Here is a 17,114-nt window from a genome sequence, read left to right on the forward strand (position 1 = left end):
TAAAAGGAAAGTGTCATTTAAGGTAACCATAAGCCCAACATTTTGGCATAACATTTGAAACAAAAAAATACTGACCTATCAATTTATAATTATGATTATCGATGATTAAGTAGCATGTACTCATTGTACTGTATAATGATACAAAACATTATAAGCCTAATTTCAGCTTCAATTTATATCTTTATCTCTTTCGTGCTTTCCTTCTTCTGGACTCTGCTTTTTGCCATTTCTTTCTAGAAACCAGTTTACTCTTTGGTTTCAATTTTAACTCAGGTGAGAACTTGTAATTTGGATCTCTCATACGTGCTTGTATGTCCTTAAAAAACTGAATATTTAGATGTTTAGGCCCTCCTTGTCTAAGTTCTGCATATTCTGGTCCTGAAACAACATTTTCAAATGCCCCAATTAGAATATCTAAGTCACTCATAACCTCCCACACATTGCTATACCTCCCATCTGGACCCTTCTTTAATTTCTTCAAAGCATTCTCAACAGCTATCTTCCTAGCTTGCTTTCCTGGAGTCAACTCCTCGGGTTCTTGTTCAGCTTTCAACATCTCAGAGATGGTTCTGTATTTCGGCATTTCATCAAACTCAAACAATTTATCTATGTACTTGTCACTACTTTCACTTGGGTAAGCTTCTGTAGGAATATCATCATCACTATCCATTTCATCACCAGTCCACAGTGTCTTCTCCTCGTCACTGCCAGACCAGACACTTCTTAACTCATCGCTGTCATCAGCATCAATCAAGTCTGCATGCTTTTTAGCCTCCAGTCTTGCTTTCCTTATCTCCTTATCAAGATCCGTCTTTGGACCCATGTCTTCATCGTTATCATCCTCACTTCCAGTCCATAGAGTGTTATCTTCATCCATTTCGTTTGCCCAGGTTTTCTTGAACTCTTCATCCCCTGGTCTTCCCCGGCCAAAGAGATTATAGCCTTTGCGTGCATCACGTGCATATGATCTCAAAGCTGCAAATCCAATTCATTAGCTAAAAGGAAATGATACTGTATAACCAATATTAATTGTATGTATGAAGGCTACAAAAGAAGCCTGCTGCCTGAAGATTAACTTTTATATTTAATTCAATTAAATCAATTACCATAAGGTCAAAGCAATAAATAAAAGTAGGATCTAGAACTTTGAAATTAAATCACATCACTGAGTAGAGAAATGATCACATGAATGAAAAAGAATGTTTCCTTTTTATTTGCTATGTTTACAAAAGACATGAATTTCGTTCATGATTTTCAACAAATACTTTACCAATGAAAAACATGTTAAATGACAGTGGAACCAAGATTTTCCATGGAAACGAATAATTTAGGATACATTCCAATGTTGTCCAAACCTAAAGGAAATATATAGATGCATTAGATTTATGGCACAAAAATCAAGAACTGGTTTCTGTTATTAGGTTAAATCAGGAATATTTTCCTCAGAAATTCAGCATGAATATATCAAATGGGTACTTCGAATAATTATACCACCATATCCTGTTGAAGTCAACAGGTAGTAAAAAATTCTAACCAAAAGATTACCTTGAAAATTCACCAGGGAACCACTGTTGCAACAATTTTGTAGTACGCTTGAGCCTGAATCATAAACCACTTTTGACCTGAAGGAGTAACAGAGACGATCCATTTCAGCAATTGCGACAAAAAAATATCTAAATCTAGTATTACAATTTACACCTAAATATAAATCTCCAAACAGCACAATGACAGAAATGAGAATCATCCTAACCTTTGAGAGAGTGGTAGCCAATGTGACTTTGCAACCCTTATAAGAGATGGAAAGAGACTATTGTAGGAGAATGACCTACATCCCATTAGGAAGAACTAGTTGATCTGTCAATAACCATTTTTTCCCCTCAGTCCATAATATTTGGTCACCTTTGAAGTATAACCAGTAGGAAAAAAAATGTAAAAGATAAAATAAAATAAAATAATCCTAGGCAATCCATGCTACAATAGTCAAATGTATATTTATCAAATTAAAATCCCTAGTGCCATCTTTCAAGGCATGTATAGATCAATGTGTTTGGATGGGAAGAGAAGGATTGGAAAAAAAAATTATATTAGAATTCTCTTCCTTGAGAACTTTGTAAAATGGGAGATCATGATGTAACTTTCCAATAATACCTTATTCATTTTTTCTAACCCACTTTAAAAAAGAAAATTTAATCTTCTCCAAAAAACTATTCATCTAAACATAGGCTGTGGTAACATTTTGCAGAATGGACCTGACATTGTGTCAAACAGTTTGGGCGCATATCAAATAAATCTTGAATCCCACATTTAAGTTATGAGAAAGATCCCTTATAACAGAGCCTGCTTAGTGCTTATACATCCGTCTACTGAGAAAACAAGAAACAAAGAGTTTTTTTTTTTTTTTTTGCCATTTTTAATTTTAGTAAAAGACCATGCCTGAAGTGAACTCTTCTAAGAACAGCAAATGAAACTCAAAAGACTGAACAATTACGAAGCAAGTTTCATAGTTCAGGGTCATTGTCTAGGTTGCAGAATGGTTTTGTTGGTGCTATAGGTTTTTAATACTATTCATTTAACTAATTGATTAGTTTTGGTTATAATTATAGTACAGTGTTGCAAAGAAAAATGGTGCATAATCACACTCGAAATCGAAATAACCAAGTAAATGGAGAGAAACAAGAAGAAGAAAAAGTGACAAAAGGTGACCTGGCAATAATAGGGTAAGAGGCTAAGACGGAAGCGACGTCGTCAGAGGCAGAGGGGTGACACCGGCAATAGTTGAAGGTGGCAGAACCAAGGTGCCTGAGGGGACGTTCAGCTTTGACGGATTTTTAAGCGACGATGTTTATTAACTTTGATTTCATGAAAAACTTTTACATAAGATTGAGTTTTCACTTGATAAAAGTTTTTTTTTTATCATTATAAAAGTCGTTTTCTTAGACAAAAATGTTAATCACTCATTCTCTAATAACCTAATAAATTTATCATGATATGCAGATTAATTTATCAATTATATTATCACATTATTTTGCAATCAATTGATCTAAATAATTTTAAGCACAATATATAATATATTTTATAAGTTTAATTACTCATTTATTTTTTATAGATAAAAAAAATTCTTTTAAATCCTACATTTAAAAATATTTTCTTTTAACCCTTAGGCATATTATTTTTAATCTTTTAGCACCTACATATATTATTTTAATTCTGGCCGGAAGTAAAAAAAATTTAAATGATATGTGTAAAGATTAAAAATGATGTTTAAAACTTTAGGGTTTAAAATGATTTTTTATAAATACAGGGAGTTTAACTAATGAATAACTAAAACTATTTTCTATTATAAAAACAATGTCTCTTATATTATTTTTGTTCTAAGACTGGCACCTATAATAATTTTTTAGTTAAAAGATATTTTTTGTCCTATAAATATATTAAAGTTCGTTTTTCATTCCTGTAAAAATTTTCATCAGTATATATAAACCTACATAACATTTTTTAATTTAAATTTCAAAATATAAATTATGAGAATTAAAAATTATCATAAATTACAAGGATAAAAAATAAAATAAAAAAAAACAAAATATGATTTATGACGGTTAAAAGTAGTCACACATTACATAAAAAATTTAAAAAAATGCATGAATTGAACCACCTCTCTCTCCATCTCCCTGGACATCAAAACAACAACAAGGGCTATCACAAAAGAACCCACACACTTACACTCACATATCCCACCCACCAAACCCATAAATCCAAATTCAAATCGAAACCACTCTTTTCCCACCACCCCTACCCCCAGCAACAACAACATTTTGGACCTCTTCCTCCACTATCGCAAACCCACCCCCCCACCACAAAACAACAAGATCTGAGCAAGAACAAGAATCAAGAACACAAATAGATATGAACGCACAACAACGAGAATCAAGAACAAGAACAAATCTCGGAGAAGTCGAGGAGGTAGATGAAGTAGGCAATGACTGAGAAAATGTCTACGGCCTCCTTATTCTCTTGTTTGCACTTCTTGGCCTCGACCTCCTTGTCGCGACGCTGAGGGAGTTGGTGTTTCTGTTGGAAGTGCTACTTGAGGTGTGAAGGGGTATTTTCGTTGAAGGAGGCGCCGTCGTCAGAAGTCATTGCAGGTGGAGGAAGGGAAGGGTGTGAGAAAGAGAAAGAGGAAAAAAAGGGAAAGAGAAAAAAAGAAGCTAATACATGTCTTGCTTTTAGTGCACAAACATATGCATGTAGGTTTGGAATCACCCAACCCTTGTTCTGAATAAAAAAAATAACATTATAATTTTATAGGGACAAAAAACAGATAAAAAGTTTTACACGGATAAAAAATAAACTTTGATATATTTTTAAGGACGAAAATCATATTTTAATATTTTTTTAACCACTAGGATCTATGATTGACTTGGTGACCAGGAGTTGGATAGTTGAATGAGAAATTGGAATTGATTCTCATTGTTTTGATTGTATAAAAAAAAGGTTTTTCATCCTATTTTTAATTTATTTTTCAACGTTTATCTTTTATATTAATCTTAACTAAAACAATATTTAGGATAAAAGATTAATATATTTACTATCCTAAATATTTGATATAAAATAAAGTAAACAAATCAATATATATAGGATCTCTATGGTTAAGCTAGAATAACATAAGTTACTTGATCCACATGTTTGGTAATTATCTATGTACAATCTAAATGATGTTATGAAAATGCAAAGGAAATAAAATAAATGATTAATTATACTGTTGGTCCTCTAACTTGTTATGTTAATTGGGTTCTTTCATTAGTCAAACTTAAATATTTTATGGATATTGTTGATGTGACACTTATTGGTTACATAGCATTAAGGGGATAATGTGGCAACTAGGAGTAAGCATCAGACAAGTTGGACCAGATTATTTTTTGTCTTTATACAACCAGAATTTTTTATTAGGTCATTTATTTGAAACCAAACCTGACTCCAAGACCCTAAGTATATGGGATGAGACAGGATCAATACAATATTTTAAGATGATATATCAAAATTAACATTATGCATAACTAAACCATAGAATAAAAGAAGTATAAAACTTAATTGAGATATATTTTACAATATATATATTTTAATATCATTATAATATAATATCATATTATACAAAACATTATCTATCAAATAAAAATTTATTATTGAAATAAATATTAAGTCATAAGATGAATCAAGACTCTTGATTGTTTTTATTTGATGCAAATAAATATTAAATTTCAAAGATGGTGTCTTACACCTTGTATACATCATGTTTGTAGCATTTATGATCATAAGTAATGCTCTATTCATTTGATACTTCGGACAAAGAATGTTCCTTGTTCTATATAAGATTTGTTGAAGAATAAAGAGAAAGAGAGAAGTCAAATGATAAAGCTACATACTCCACCAAAAGACATTACTAAAGCAAGTTACTAGGTATTTGAAGGTACAGATTAAAGGAGATTTTACCTCTAACGTGAAGATATGAAGTGCTCCTTAAGGAAAATAAACATAGTGCTTTATCAAATACCTTGACAAGTTGGTTAAAATCATTTAATGTTGCATTTAATGCTTCAACAGATACTTCACCAATAGATGCATATCAAATGGAAGAAGGTTGTTGTTTAGAGATAATGGTTACTTCTCCAACAAGTCTATAAATATAAGTTTTTAAGTGCTAAAGAGACTTCAATGTGCAATCATTCATAAGCTTTTAAACTCTGTAAAAAATTTCTTAGTTAGTTTAGAGCTCTCTAAAACCTTTATATCCTAAAGAGTTTTTGAGAGTGGGATTATATTTGTATACAGTTCTATAAGAAGCAAGATATAGTCAAGTGTGCACCTTACCTAAAACAAATATGCTGATTTGTAGAAGCCAAAAGTTGACAATCCAAATAAACATGAATCAGAATAAACCAAATAAGCTCAACAAAGAAATTATCCCGCTTATTTGCATAGGATTTTTATGTGAAGTAATCACAATTTGATGGCTCTGCATGGATCAATCTCTGTCTTTGATTTCATTACAAAAAATTTATGTAAAGCGGTCATAATTTTGTTGTTGGCATTTCATAGTGTTTGTCACTTTAATCCTACCATTAAAATTTCAGAGGCACTCTCTTGACCAGGTTGGTCTGGTTCTAAAATTGGACACTGACATTGTTTTTCAATTTCTCTAATTATTTTTTTTTTGCCAGATATTGCATAAAACATATCATACATATACTTGATAACCCTATGAGGACAATATATAACCTCCAACCGCACACCACAAAATGGAGAAGGAATTAAGGGGGTTCAAGAATTTGCGCAAGCTTCGCAATTTTCTTATATTGGAATGCTAATAAATCTTTAATATAATCTGCCCCAATAAGTATGTGTAAAGTTGTTTCCATTTCATCATGGAAGAATGAAATATGAATGAGATAATTAAAAGAAGACAGCCAGGCACTCATTAGAAATTTGGTTGAGGAGCTTTTGCTATAGGTTTTGGTGTGGGATAAGGCCATGGTAGCTTGGGGGGTTGGTGATCATGCTGAATTTTTGCATTGTTTGACTTGACAATAACATGTAGTCATGGTATAGTCTCCACTTTGAACTAAAGTTGGACTTTGTTTCTGCTCTGTATTTGATGATATGAATATTCAATGATCTATTGTCTATTGGGGCGTGTGGAATTGTTAATTAGTATTCTCTGTGTTGGGAGGTTTTGAACTTGCAAATTAACTGTTCTCATTTACTCATTGGTGGTTAGTTTTTTCCTTGTACTTAGGCTATGATTTTAGCCTGTGACATTTAATATTCTACTGTCATTTGCATAATTGGGGGGAGAAATTTGGTCCCTTGATTGGGAATTCCCTATTTTAAGGTGTTCAGAAGTAGTGTATTCATAGTTGGGAGAAGGGTTAGGTCTTGAAGGTGAGAGCGTGAGTTCTCTTCTACAGCTGAGGAGCACAGACCCAGAGAAGCTGCTGTTTCACAAGAAAAATTTCAGGATTATGATATGAGTAAAAGAAAGAGGAAATACTGGTGGAAGCGCTACGTGAACATCAGGAAAACTGGTGAGGCAGAATAAAAAGAGGTGGCTGGAGTTCAGTGGCCTATACCTTGGACAAGAGGTTAGAGCACACAAAGGCCTAGTCTGGACCATGAAATTTAGTCCATGTGGTCAGTATTTAGCGAGTGGAGGTGAAGATGGTGTTGTTCGCATATGGTGTGTTACATCACTGGATAAATCCAGTATTTGTTTCACCACAGAAGACAGTACTTCTAAAAGCAAAGTGGAATGTGACAACTCTCATTAATGTGATAACTACCTAGGTGTAACATTTTTTATGAGCTGCATAATGAATCTTTGTTGTATCCCGAGGAATCACCACTGCAAGAATTCTTTGCTTTTGGTTTTGTTTTTTCCAGTGATTTTCATGATCAGGACAGAAGCAAGGTAACATATTTGCACGAATCTTTTGGAGAACGAGCCAAAGTGCGCAAGTATCTAACTTGCTGCAGAGATTGCTGCAGACAAAAACCGTGAAGGAGATTGCAAGCACTGTGCTTCTTTGCAGGCCAATCTCCAATTGCAATTGCAAAAGACACAAAACTCGAACTCTGAATTACTTTTGGCTGTGACAGACCTTGAAGCAATGCTGGAACAAAAGAATAATGAAATCTGTCTACCAATACAAAATCCCAGAAGATTACTTTTGGCTGTGACAGACCTTGAAGCCACTGCCTCAAAACTTGACGTTGCCTGGCTACAATACAATATCACACGGGACATTATTTGGTTTTTCTAAATTGGCTGGGATATGAAAATGACTTCACTTTTTAAGATCAATGTAATACACCAATACTTGACATAAGGGAAAGTGGATACGAGCTATAAAGAGAAGAAAATATATAGGTTTAGATTCCATATCTTTAGTGAATTAGTTGTAAAGAAACTTACTAAGGTCCATTTAATTAGTTATTGGAGGTTTGAATAGTTTGTATTATAGATTGTATTCTTGTTTACATTGTATATAAAAAAATAAAACTGAATTGTTAGTAAAATATTAAGAATTATACGTCCCAAAATTTTTACACTTTGTTTAACGTTTTATATAAGTTAACTTGGCAGACCCATGGGGGCTTACAATGTGTCCAACTAGCTAAAACAAATACTACAAATAATTAGCATGTTAACTGAACCTTTGGCTTTGCCAATGATACAGCGTTTACCAAAAACTCGTTCCATCAGTCAAATTGACTTTCAAATAAGAACTTGCCTAGCTAGAGTTAAACAAAAACTATTTAATACTCTCATTCTCAAACTTTCTGGTTCAAGTGCCATGGTCTGATACCAAACTATACTCTCAACTTGTTTTCCTCTGCAACATGGCCTATGTAATACCCTAAATCAAGGTAAGCACTCATCCCCAATGGTAGGATAGTTTATCAATTTCTTGCATACTTACTTAGTAATATAAGAGTTCGAGTATGTTTTTTTGTTTTCCTCTTTCCATGTATGAATAAAAAAAAGAATCACAAACAAATAACTTTTGTCAATCACTTTGTAGGCTAAGGACTTGCGAAGATATTACAACTGTTATGAATTAGGAATCAATGAATCAGGAATCAAGCTCTAAACGTGCCACTGAAAACAGGCACATCAACAACCCAAACGCAGGAGCAACCCACCCAAGCACTTGGTGAATTACAACTAACCGAATCTGTTAGAAGTGTTGAGGTGGCAGGACAAGGAATATTATTGTCTGATACTTGTCTAAATTTTTGTTATTGTTGTCTAAATTCTGTTATTGCTAGAATTCTCTAGAATCCTGTTATCTTCTTTTCAAATCACAACATCATTGATGCATATATATAGTAGTCAACATGAATGTATTGGACAACAGAAAAATAATACAAGTTTCTTCCTTATCTTTCTCTTATGGAGATTCCTAGCCCTCGAAGCTAGGTTGTTCTTTCCCCGTTCTTGCAACAATAACATTTGGTGCTTTCATTGAGAGCTCCGATGGCAGACGATGAACTTTCCTCAAAGTGCTTGGACCACCTCGAGGCCGCCATTTCCATTCTCGCTATAACCCAAGCCTCCATGGCTGCCAAACTAGATCTCCTTCACCTGAAAATGGATACCCTATTAACCAACCACCACTTCTCATCTTCTTCCTCCGTGCGGTCACCACCGCCGTCTCCGCTTTCCATACCGACTCTGTCTTCATGCTCCGCACCCATGCAACCAAGTCCCGCACCGTTACCGGCTCCACTTTTCATGTCGCATGTGCCTCCATGCCCTGTTCCAATGCAACAAAGCCCAGCACCCATGCCTGCTCCTCACCTTGCCGCCAACAGCAAGCACCAAGTGCCCCACACGCTGTTCTCCGTCTTCAACCAACTCTGCCACGTTTGTGCTGTTGTTTCCCTCGACAACCTCTTAAGTGTTGTTGTTCATGATGGTCGTGCAACAGCTCCGCATGACAAGATTTTGGAACATAGAGACATGGCACTGTTTGAGATGGGAGTTGAGTCTTATGGGTCTGCCATTGTCGCACGCAAGTGCCAACCAGCTGCTTTTGCACTTTGGACGGCTGCTAAACCAAGAGAGTTTCGCCGGGACAGACCTTGGGATCCAGGTATTACTTTTGGAAGCCATGGTTGCAGCCCCAACACCTTGAGGACAAGGTGTTTTTGATGGGCCAAGAAATGTTATAAATTAGGAATCAAGCTCTAAACGTGCCATTGAGAACAGTCACCAACAACCTAAATGCAGGAGCAACTCACACAAGCACTTGGTGGATTAGAGCTAATTGAATCTGTTAGAAGTGATGAGGTGGCAGGACAAGGAATATTATTGTCTGATACTTGTCTAAATTTCTGTTATTGCTGTCTAAATTCTGTTATTACTAGAATTCGCTTGAATTCTCTAGAATCCTGTTATCTTTTTTTTTTTTTTTCAAATCACAACATCATTGATGCATATATATAGTAGTAAACATTAATGTATTGGATAGCAGAAAAATAATACAAGTTTCTTCCTTATCTTTCTCTTATGGAGGTTCCTAGCCCTCAAAGCTAGGCTATTCTTTCCCCCGTTCTTGCAACCATAACAACAACCTTCATTTTATAACTAATTATTTAATAAAACATGAAGTGATTAGATAAAAATACTGTTATTATTCCAGAGAATAATAATCAAAGAAAGCTTTTGGGAAAGGAAAGGTGTCATCATGGTGGAAAAATATATGGGAAATTGAGAAGGGGAAGTAGGGATAAGAGAGGGCGGTTTGGTGAATCAATTACCAAAGAAGTGGGAATGGTCATAACACAACATTTTGGACAGATCCTTGGGTGGTGGGAGGTATTTCGATGGATAGGTTTGAGTGATTATATTCTTTATCAAAAAAATAAAGAGGCTTATATAGCCAAGGGTGAACCAAGAATTTTTTTTTGGTGAGGGCAAAAAATAGTTTAGGATTAATTATGTTTTTGGTCCTAAACTTTTTTCAAATTTTACTTTTGGTCTCTAAATAAAATATCTATTATTTTTTGTTCCGATACTTTTTCTCTATTAACTATTTTAGTTCTTACTATCAATTAACAACATTCGTTGATTACGTAATATCCGAGCTAGTAGCCCAGTAACATTTCAGGTCATCAAGGAGTTTGACGAGATAAACATGTCACATGTAATTTGTTCTTGGTATATTATATTTTTAAAAATACCAAAACTAAATAAAGAAATTTTATAGGACCCAAAAATCAAGAAAAAAATTAGGAACCAAAAACAAAGAAAATTATATTTTAAAGACAAAAATATATTTAAGCTAACAAAGTATATGCATTTTCATCATCATGATTATTATTTTAAATTTTTTTTTGAAATAACGCTTCAGGAAAAATAAAGAAATTCTATATATATATATATATAGAAACACAAAAATATTTTTATAATTGTAATAACTTCGGTGTAGTATTCTATAATGATTATCCAATAATCAATTTTTTTGATTGAATGGCTTCAAAAACTAATATTATACTCATTCTGAAAATGATAATCAGCCGCCTTACAATGCAAATTAAGAAAATTAAAAAAAAATCAACAATAACCAAAATTATTTTGTTTGACTAAATAGTATTTATCTCATTTCATTATGAATCGAATGTTCAATACAAGGAATCACATGATCAATAGAGTAGAGGCAAGGAAATAATGAAGTCACCCTTGCTAACTCATGAGCAAATCTATTAGTTTGTCTCTTAATAAATCATATTTCATAGGATGGATAACTAGCTAAAATCTTTTTACAATCAACAATAATATTTTCCAATTTTGTCAGGTCTTCACATGCAATGTTTATTTTGTCAACTACTGTTTTACGGTCTAAGTCAACCCATGTTTCACCTTCTTAAATGTTCATGCATGATTGTCTCCACTATGTCATTGTTGAAATGCATCTCCCTTGATTATCATGAACACACAAATCAGTTCCAATGATATTATAAATCATATGGAAGCTAGAATTCACATTGCATTTGAATCATTCATGTTCAATAACCAAAATTATTAACTACCCAAATAACAATCACGTATACATGACACTAGGGGTGTAAGCGGGTGTAGGTCAATCACAAACCTGAATTGACCTAAACCAATTCAAACAGTTTGGGTTGGTTAATTTTTGTATTTGAGTCAGACTCGAATCAAACCAATCAAACCTGTTGAATTTTGGGTTGGATCGTGGGTTTTAATATTTGAACCTACTGACTCATTGACCCGTTAATTTGTATTAAATTACTATTATAATTAATATATGTAATATATAATATATATTTTTTAAATTTTAAATATTATTGATCGTTGATTAAAAAGACTTATTGACCTACATTAAGTAAGCACCAACACATCCTTAACCTTCAGAAGTAAAGCGACAATGGTTTTACTAATTGAAGCCACTTTAAATGAGTTTCTAAAATTATTTTGAATCTATTTACAAAGAATAGGCCTCGTAATGTATTATTGGTTTTGGTAGAAAAAAGTTTTTGAAATTCATACTCACTATGCTTATTGAAACTCCTTATCTCAAATATAGTATGCTTAATTTCTAATCACCCATGGATAGATAGATAGATATATAGATAGATATGTGACAATAGAGTGGAGTGAAGTATGACAACGTTACCAAATTTTCTTTTTAATAAAAATTTAACAAAAAACAATTATGTCTGATTCATTTAATAATAAATTTAACTTATAAAAAATAGATTTTAAAAAAGAATAAACAAAACTAAATATTTTGACTCATTGACCCAACCAATCAAACTCAAACTGTTTATAAACAGATTGATTTGGGTTGGATTTCATTTTTTTCTTAGAAAATTGACCCAAATCAACCTGTTCTAATTTGATTGGGTTACGTTATGAATTTGACCAAACCCAACCCATATCGACTCGCTTACATCCCTACATGACACCACTAAATAAGTAGTGAGGGCATTGTTTTGGTGTAAGTTATAAATAATCCACACCGGTGTAGGTTGATAATTTATTTATTTATTGACATGTGACTGTTTTAACCATGTCAAATAAGGAACCTCAAATCTAATAAGATACTATCTAATTAATTTTGAATTAATTTAAACAAATCTAATAAGATATTATCTTATCAATTTTGAATTAATAAAATATAATAAGCTAATTATGTTTGATAAATAATTAATTTTTTACCAAAAAAATGAATAGTTAAATTTATTGTATTAATATATTTATTTTATAATTTCAAAAATAAAAGTTAAGTTTATAATATATATTACGAAATCAAATTCATACATAGTCGTCGATGTTTTTTATAGAGAAAGTACATAGTAGTCGATTTAGACTTAATTAAATTTAACATGGCTAATTATATTAAAAAATAATTTAATTATTCACATTAATGATATTTATTATACAATTTTTAAAAATATTCATTAATACAATTTTGACAAAATATTTATATATTTAAAATATCTCATAAAAATATTAATTCATAAACAATATCTAAAAACCTAAACATGATTAAAGAAATTCATGAATGTTATTAAATAAAATTAATTATTCCTAAATTTAATAAATTTACCTAGCTATGCAAAAGAAATCTTTTTTAAAATTATTATTGGATACAAGACAAACTATAAAGTAACCAAATTAAAAAAGAAAGACTTATATGTAATAGATTAATCTTTAGTATCTATCCATAATTATTAGTTAAAATAAATTATTATAAGTAAAATTAAATCATTAATTTTAGATTCTTAAAAACATAAGTGTTATTATAATCTTTATCATTATAGGTTAAGAAGAAAGGTTCTTAGATCAATTTTTTGACCTAAACTAAGGATACAAAAGTTTTTTCTTAGAGTTATATTATTCTTTCAAACTTTGAATTGATTTTTTTCAATGTTTATTAATGATTACAAATGATGTAAAAAATAATTAATTTTATAAAATAAAATTTTCTAATAATTATATTCAAGGTTTAATTGTTATGCAAGTCTCTATACTTTTATCAAATTTTCACCTAATCCCTGAAGTTTTTTTCTCTTTTAATTGAGTCCCTAAAATTTTATTTATTTTTTAATTAGATTCTCCCATCTAATTGTGGTAATAAAAAATTAACTATATATACCAAATTAGAGGTACAAATAATGTGATGGTACATCTAGAGTGTACTATAAACACAACTGAGTCAAATATAAGAGAATTTTGTAAAGTTTAAATCTTTGCAGGTTAATTCAATTCAAGTATCAAAGTTTAAACTTCTTACACAATAGTTATTATGGGACAAATGGAGTAATTTGTAATACTCCCTATGTATATCTTTTTATAGACAAACTTTTCAATGCTTTTTTGTTCTTATAATTTTTTTTGTTAATAATTTTAGTTCTTGTTGTTGAATAACAATGTTAATTGATGATGTAACAAGTATGTTAACTTATTATGCCAACAAAAAATCTGATGCAGGCATTCACATGTACTTTTTTTAATAAGTTATGCTTATAATATTCCACTTGTTTGGATAGTTCATAATGTCAAATAGGTTTATAAGTCATCAAAAATATAATTTACCAAAAATAAATTACACGTGATTATCTCGTCAAACTCTTTGATAATGATAAATCACTCGACTATTAACTTGGATACTACATAATCAAATAAGCATGTGACTAGATTAATTGTAATGGCTAAAATATTGTGTTTTGACCATTCTCACTTCCTTGCTAATTGATTCACCCAACTATTCTCTCCTCTCCCCCTACTTTCCTCTTTCAATTTCCCATATTTTTTTTACCATGATGACACTTTTCCTTTCCCACTTCTCAACTCACTCCAATCCTCTCCATATATTCCAATTAATACTATATACAACAAACTTTTTTTCCACGAGCACCCCCCATCACCATTTGTCTAGAAGAGCTAAATTAAACCTCCTCAAATCAAATCTATCACTTGTGACCCTCCTATCTTTCTTGACTTACACTGCCTTCCATTCCACCTAGTGTATCTTCCTCATATCCTCACTTCTACTCCCACAATATTTTTTAAGAGTTTGAATAAAAGATATTATTGCAAGCAATTTAACTATTCATTTTTTCCAAAAAAAATTAATTAATTATTCATTAAACATAATTAGCTTATTATGTTTTATTAATTTAAAATTAATTAGATAATATCTTATTATATATCAACCTACACGGGTACTGTTGATTATTTATAGCCTACACCGAAATAATGCTTTCACTACTTATTTAGTGGTGTCATGCATATATCAGTGTTATTCGAGTAGTTATTAATTTTGATTATTGTTGATTTTTTTTTAATTTGCTTAATATGTATGATAACGTGACTGATTATCATTTTTAGAATGAACAGAAGAATATTGGTTATTGGACCCATTCAGTAAAAAAAAAGAATATTGATTATTGGATAATCATTGTGTATATATAACTATAATTACTTTGAATGAATTTTAATACTGGAATATTTATTCAATGAATTTTAAGTTTCATGGTTGATCCCAATATTTGAATCCCGGGTCCGCCTCGGTATATATATATATATATATATATAATTTTAATTTCTATAATATGTAGATTAGTTGCTTTAAGAACGAAAGCAAAATAATAAGGACCTAAACTAAAGAAAGGAATGTTACAGGAGCATAGCCTAGAAGTAAATTAAAGCAAGAACCAAAATTAAAATGCGACTATAGTTTAGGGAAAAAATATATTTGTCTATTTTGTATATTTATTTTAATGGTTTTAATATTTTCAGAAATCTTTCCATATATTTTTTGTAAGATGATACGAGGCTACAGATCAAACAACAACAACTTCAAAACTACAGCTATGGAGGCGGCAGAAACGTCTGGTAACAGGTACAAAGAAATAAAAGATGGTCTTGCATGCTTTAATTGATCATGAAAGCACGCAATAAATACACTCAATAAATAATTTGACATGAGTAGATTCATGCAATGATGCAAATGTACGTCTTTGTCTAGTATTGTTTGTATGCTATATATTCCACGAAATACAAGTCAACATAGGCGGCAAATACGTACGTACGTGAGTCAAGATTAATGTAGTTTTCTTTTATTGGTTTCATGCTATTAGAAATGATATAGACTATCCTTGGAAACAAGACATCGTAGGTGATCCAACAACAAATGTCATAATAAATTAGCAAGTTAAAGATGGTGAGTTAATTCAATCAGAATTACCTCCTGCAACACAATATCAACTACCAAATATCAAAGATAGTAACAATAAATCTGTCATGACAATTCCATTCAAGATAAAAGATGTCAACGAGGAAGTAACCTCTAAAGACATCAAGAACCTAATGGAACAGATAAATTATATCAATAAATATTTATAAACTTTAGGAGAAACCATATATATATATATATATATATATATATATATATATATATATATATATATATATATATATATATATATATATATATATATATATTAATACGAAGTAGGTTACTGTTAGCTAAATTTAATCTTGTAAGGTAAATCCTAATAATAATAAAATTTAAGATAAAATAATATAGTATGCTACTAAGACATTGCATGCGATACATGTATATCGAGCTGTTAAAGACATAATATGTTAAAGACATTGGCATGCTGTCCATGGACATCAAATCAAAAGTAGCTGATAGCCTTAATTAGTAAAGTGAAAGTCTAATATAATGATATGATATGGGACTTCTAGTTTCTTTTTTCTTTTGTTTGGCTCAACAGTCATGAAAAATAATTATTTTTTTATTTTATAATTAATACTATATGACTTTAATATTTTATAAGTCTATGTGACATGGTCATTTTGTATATTTACTTCCTATAAAATTATGTTGGTCATTTAAGTTTTAAATCTCTACTATTAAAAAAATTAATTCATTAAAAAAATATGACATTATAAATGAATTGTCATCACATCATCAATTAACTATAATGACTAAAATAATTTAATGGTGACCAAAATAATAAAATATCTAAATTAAGAGGACTGAAACCCTGACGTAATTTTAAGATGACTAAAAATAAAATATCTTATTTTGAGAAATAAAAATAAATAATGAACTAAAAAAGAAAAAAAATAAAGGGACTGAAAATTAAAATCTGAAAAAGTTGAGGATGAAAATGAGTTTTTTTTTAGATTAAAGATTAAACGATCAGCTGAAAGATGACGGGTGAGGTATGATTTGGTAATGTAGGGAAAATAAAACGAATGGTGGGCACACTCTTATGTAAGAGAAAATGACAAGTAGCAAATTAAATAAATTATCCTTTTATATTTATAGAGGTAAATTTGGTTAGTAGGAAAAGAATAAATAAATAAATAAATTAAATGTGTTGTGTGTGACGGTCGTGATGACTACCATATCCATCATTCACATGTGGATGGGGGTGTGGTTACTTAGCTTGTTATAGTCACTTTGGCCAAAAAGGCTTAAAGTAGTTGCTTAGCATATTATGGCCAAAAGTCTTAAAGAAGGTGTGAGAAGCATAGATTGTGTGAGGTAATACTTTTTTGGATCAGTTTT

General features: G+C 31.0%; 1 protein-coding gene and 1 pseudogene across 1 annotated transcript; one reads left to right on the forward strand and one right to left on the reverse strand.

Moving 5' to 3' along the window:
- Window positions 1-53: 53 nt before the first annotated feature.
- LOC100780489 (uncharacterized) lies at window positions 54-4,290 on the reverse strand. Its single transcript, XM_003543756.5, has 4 exons — window positions 2,704-4,290; window positions 1,751-1,854; window positions 1,546-1,622; window positions 54-975 (listed from the first exon to the last, which is right to left on the reverse strand). The coding sequence occupies exons 2-4, from the start codon at window positions 1,834-1,836 to the stop codon at window positions 182-184; spliced, it is 957 nt and encodes a 318-aa protein (XP_003543804.2). The 5' UTR covers window positions 1,837-1,854; window positions 2,704-4,290; the 3' UTR covers window positions 54-181.
- Window positions 4,291-8,296: 4,006 nt separating this feature from the next.
- Window positions 8,297-10,056, forward strand: LOC106795669 (uncharacterized; annotated as a pseudogene).
- Window positions 10,057-17,114: the final 7,058 nt, after the last annotated feature.

The sequence above is a fragment of the Glycine max genome, chromosome 13, assembly GCF_000004515.6.
Source record: "Glycine max cultivar Williams 82 chromosome 13, Glycine_max_v4.0, whole genome shotgun sequence".
Taxonomy (NCBI): Eukaryota; Viridiplantae; Streptophyta; class Magnoliopsida; order Fabales; family Fabaceae; genus Glycine; species Glycine max.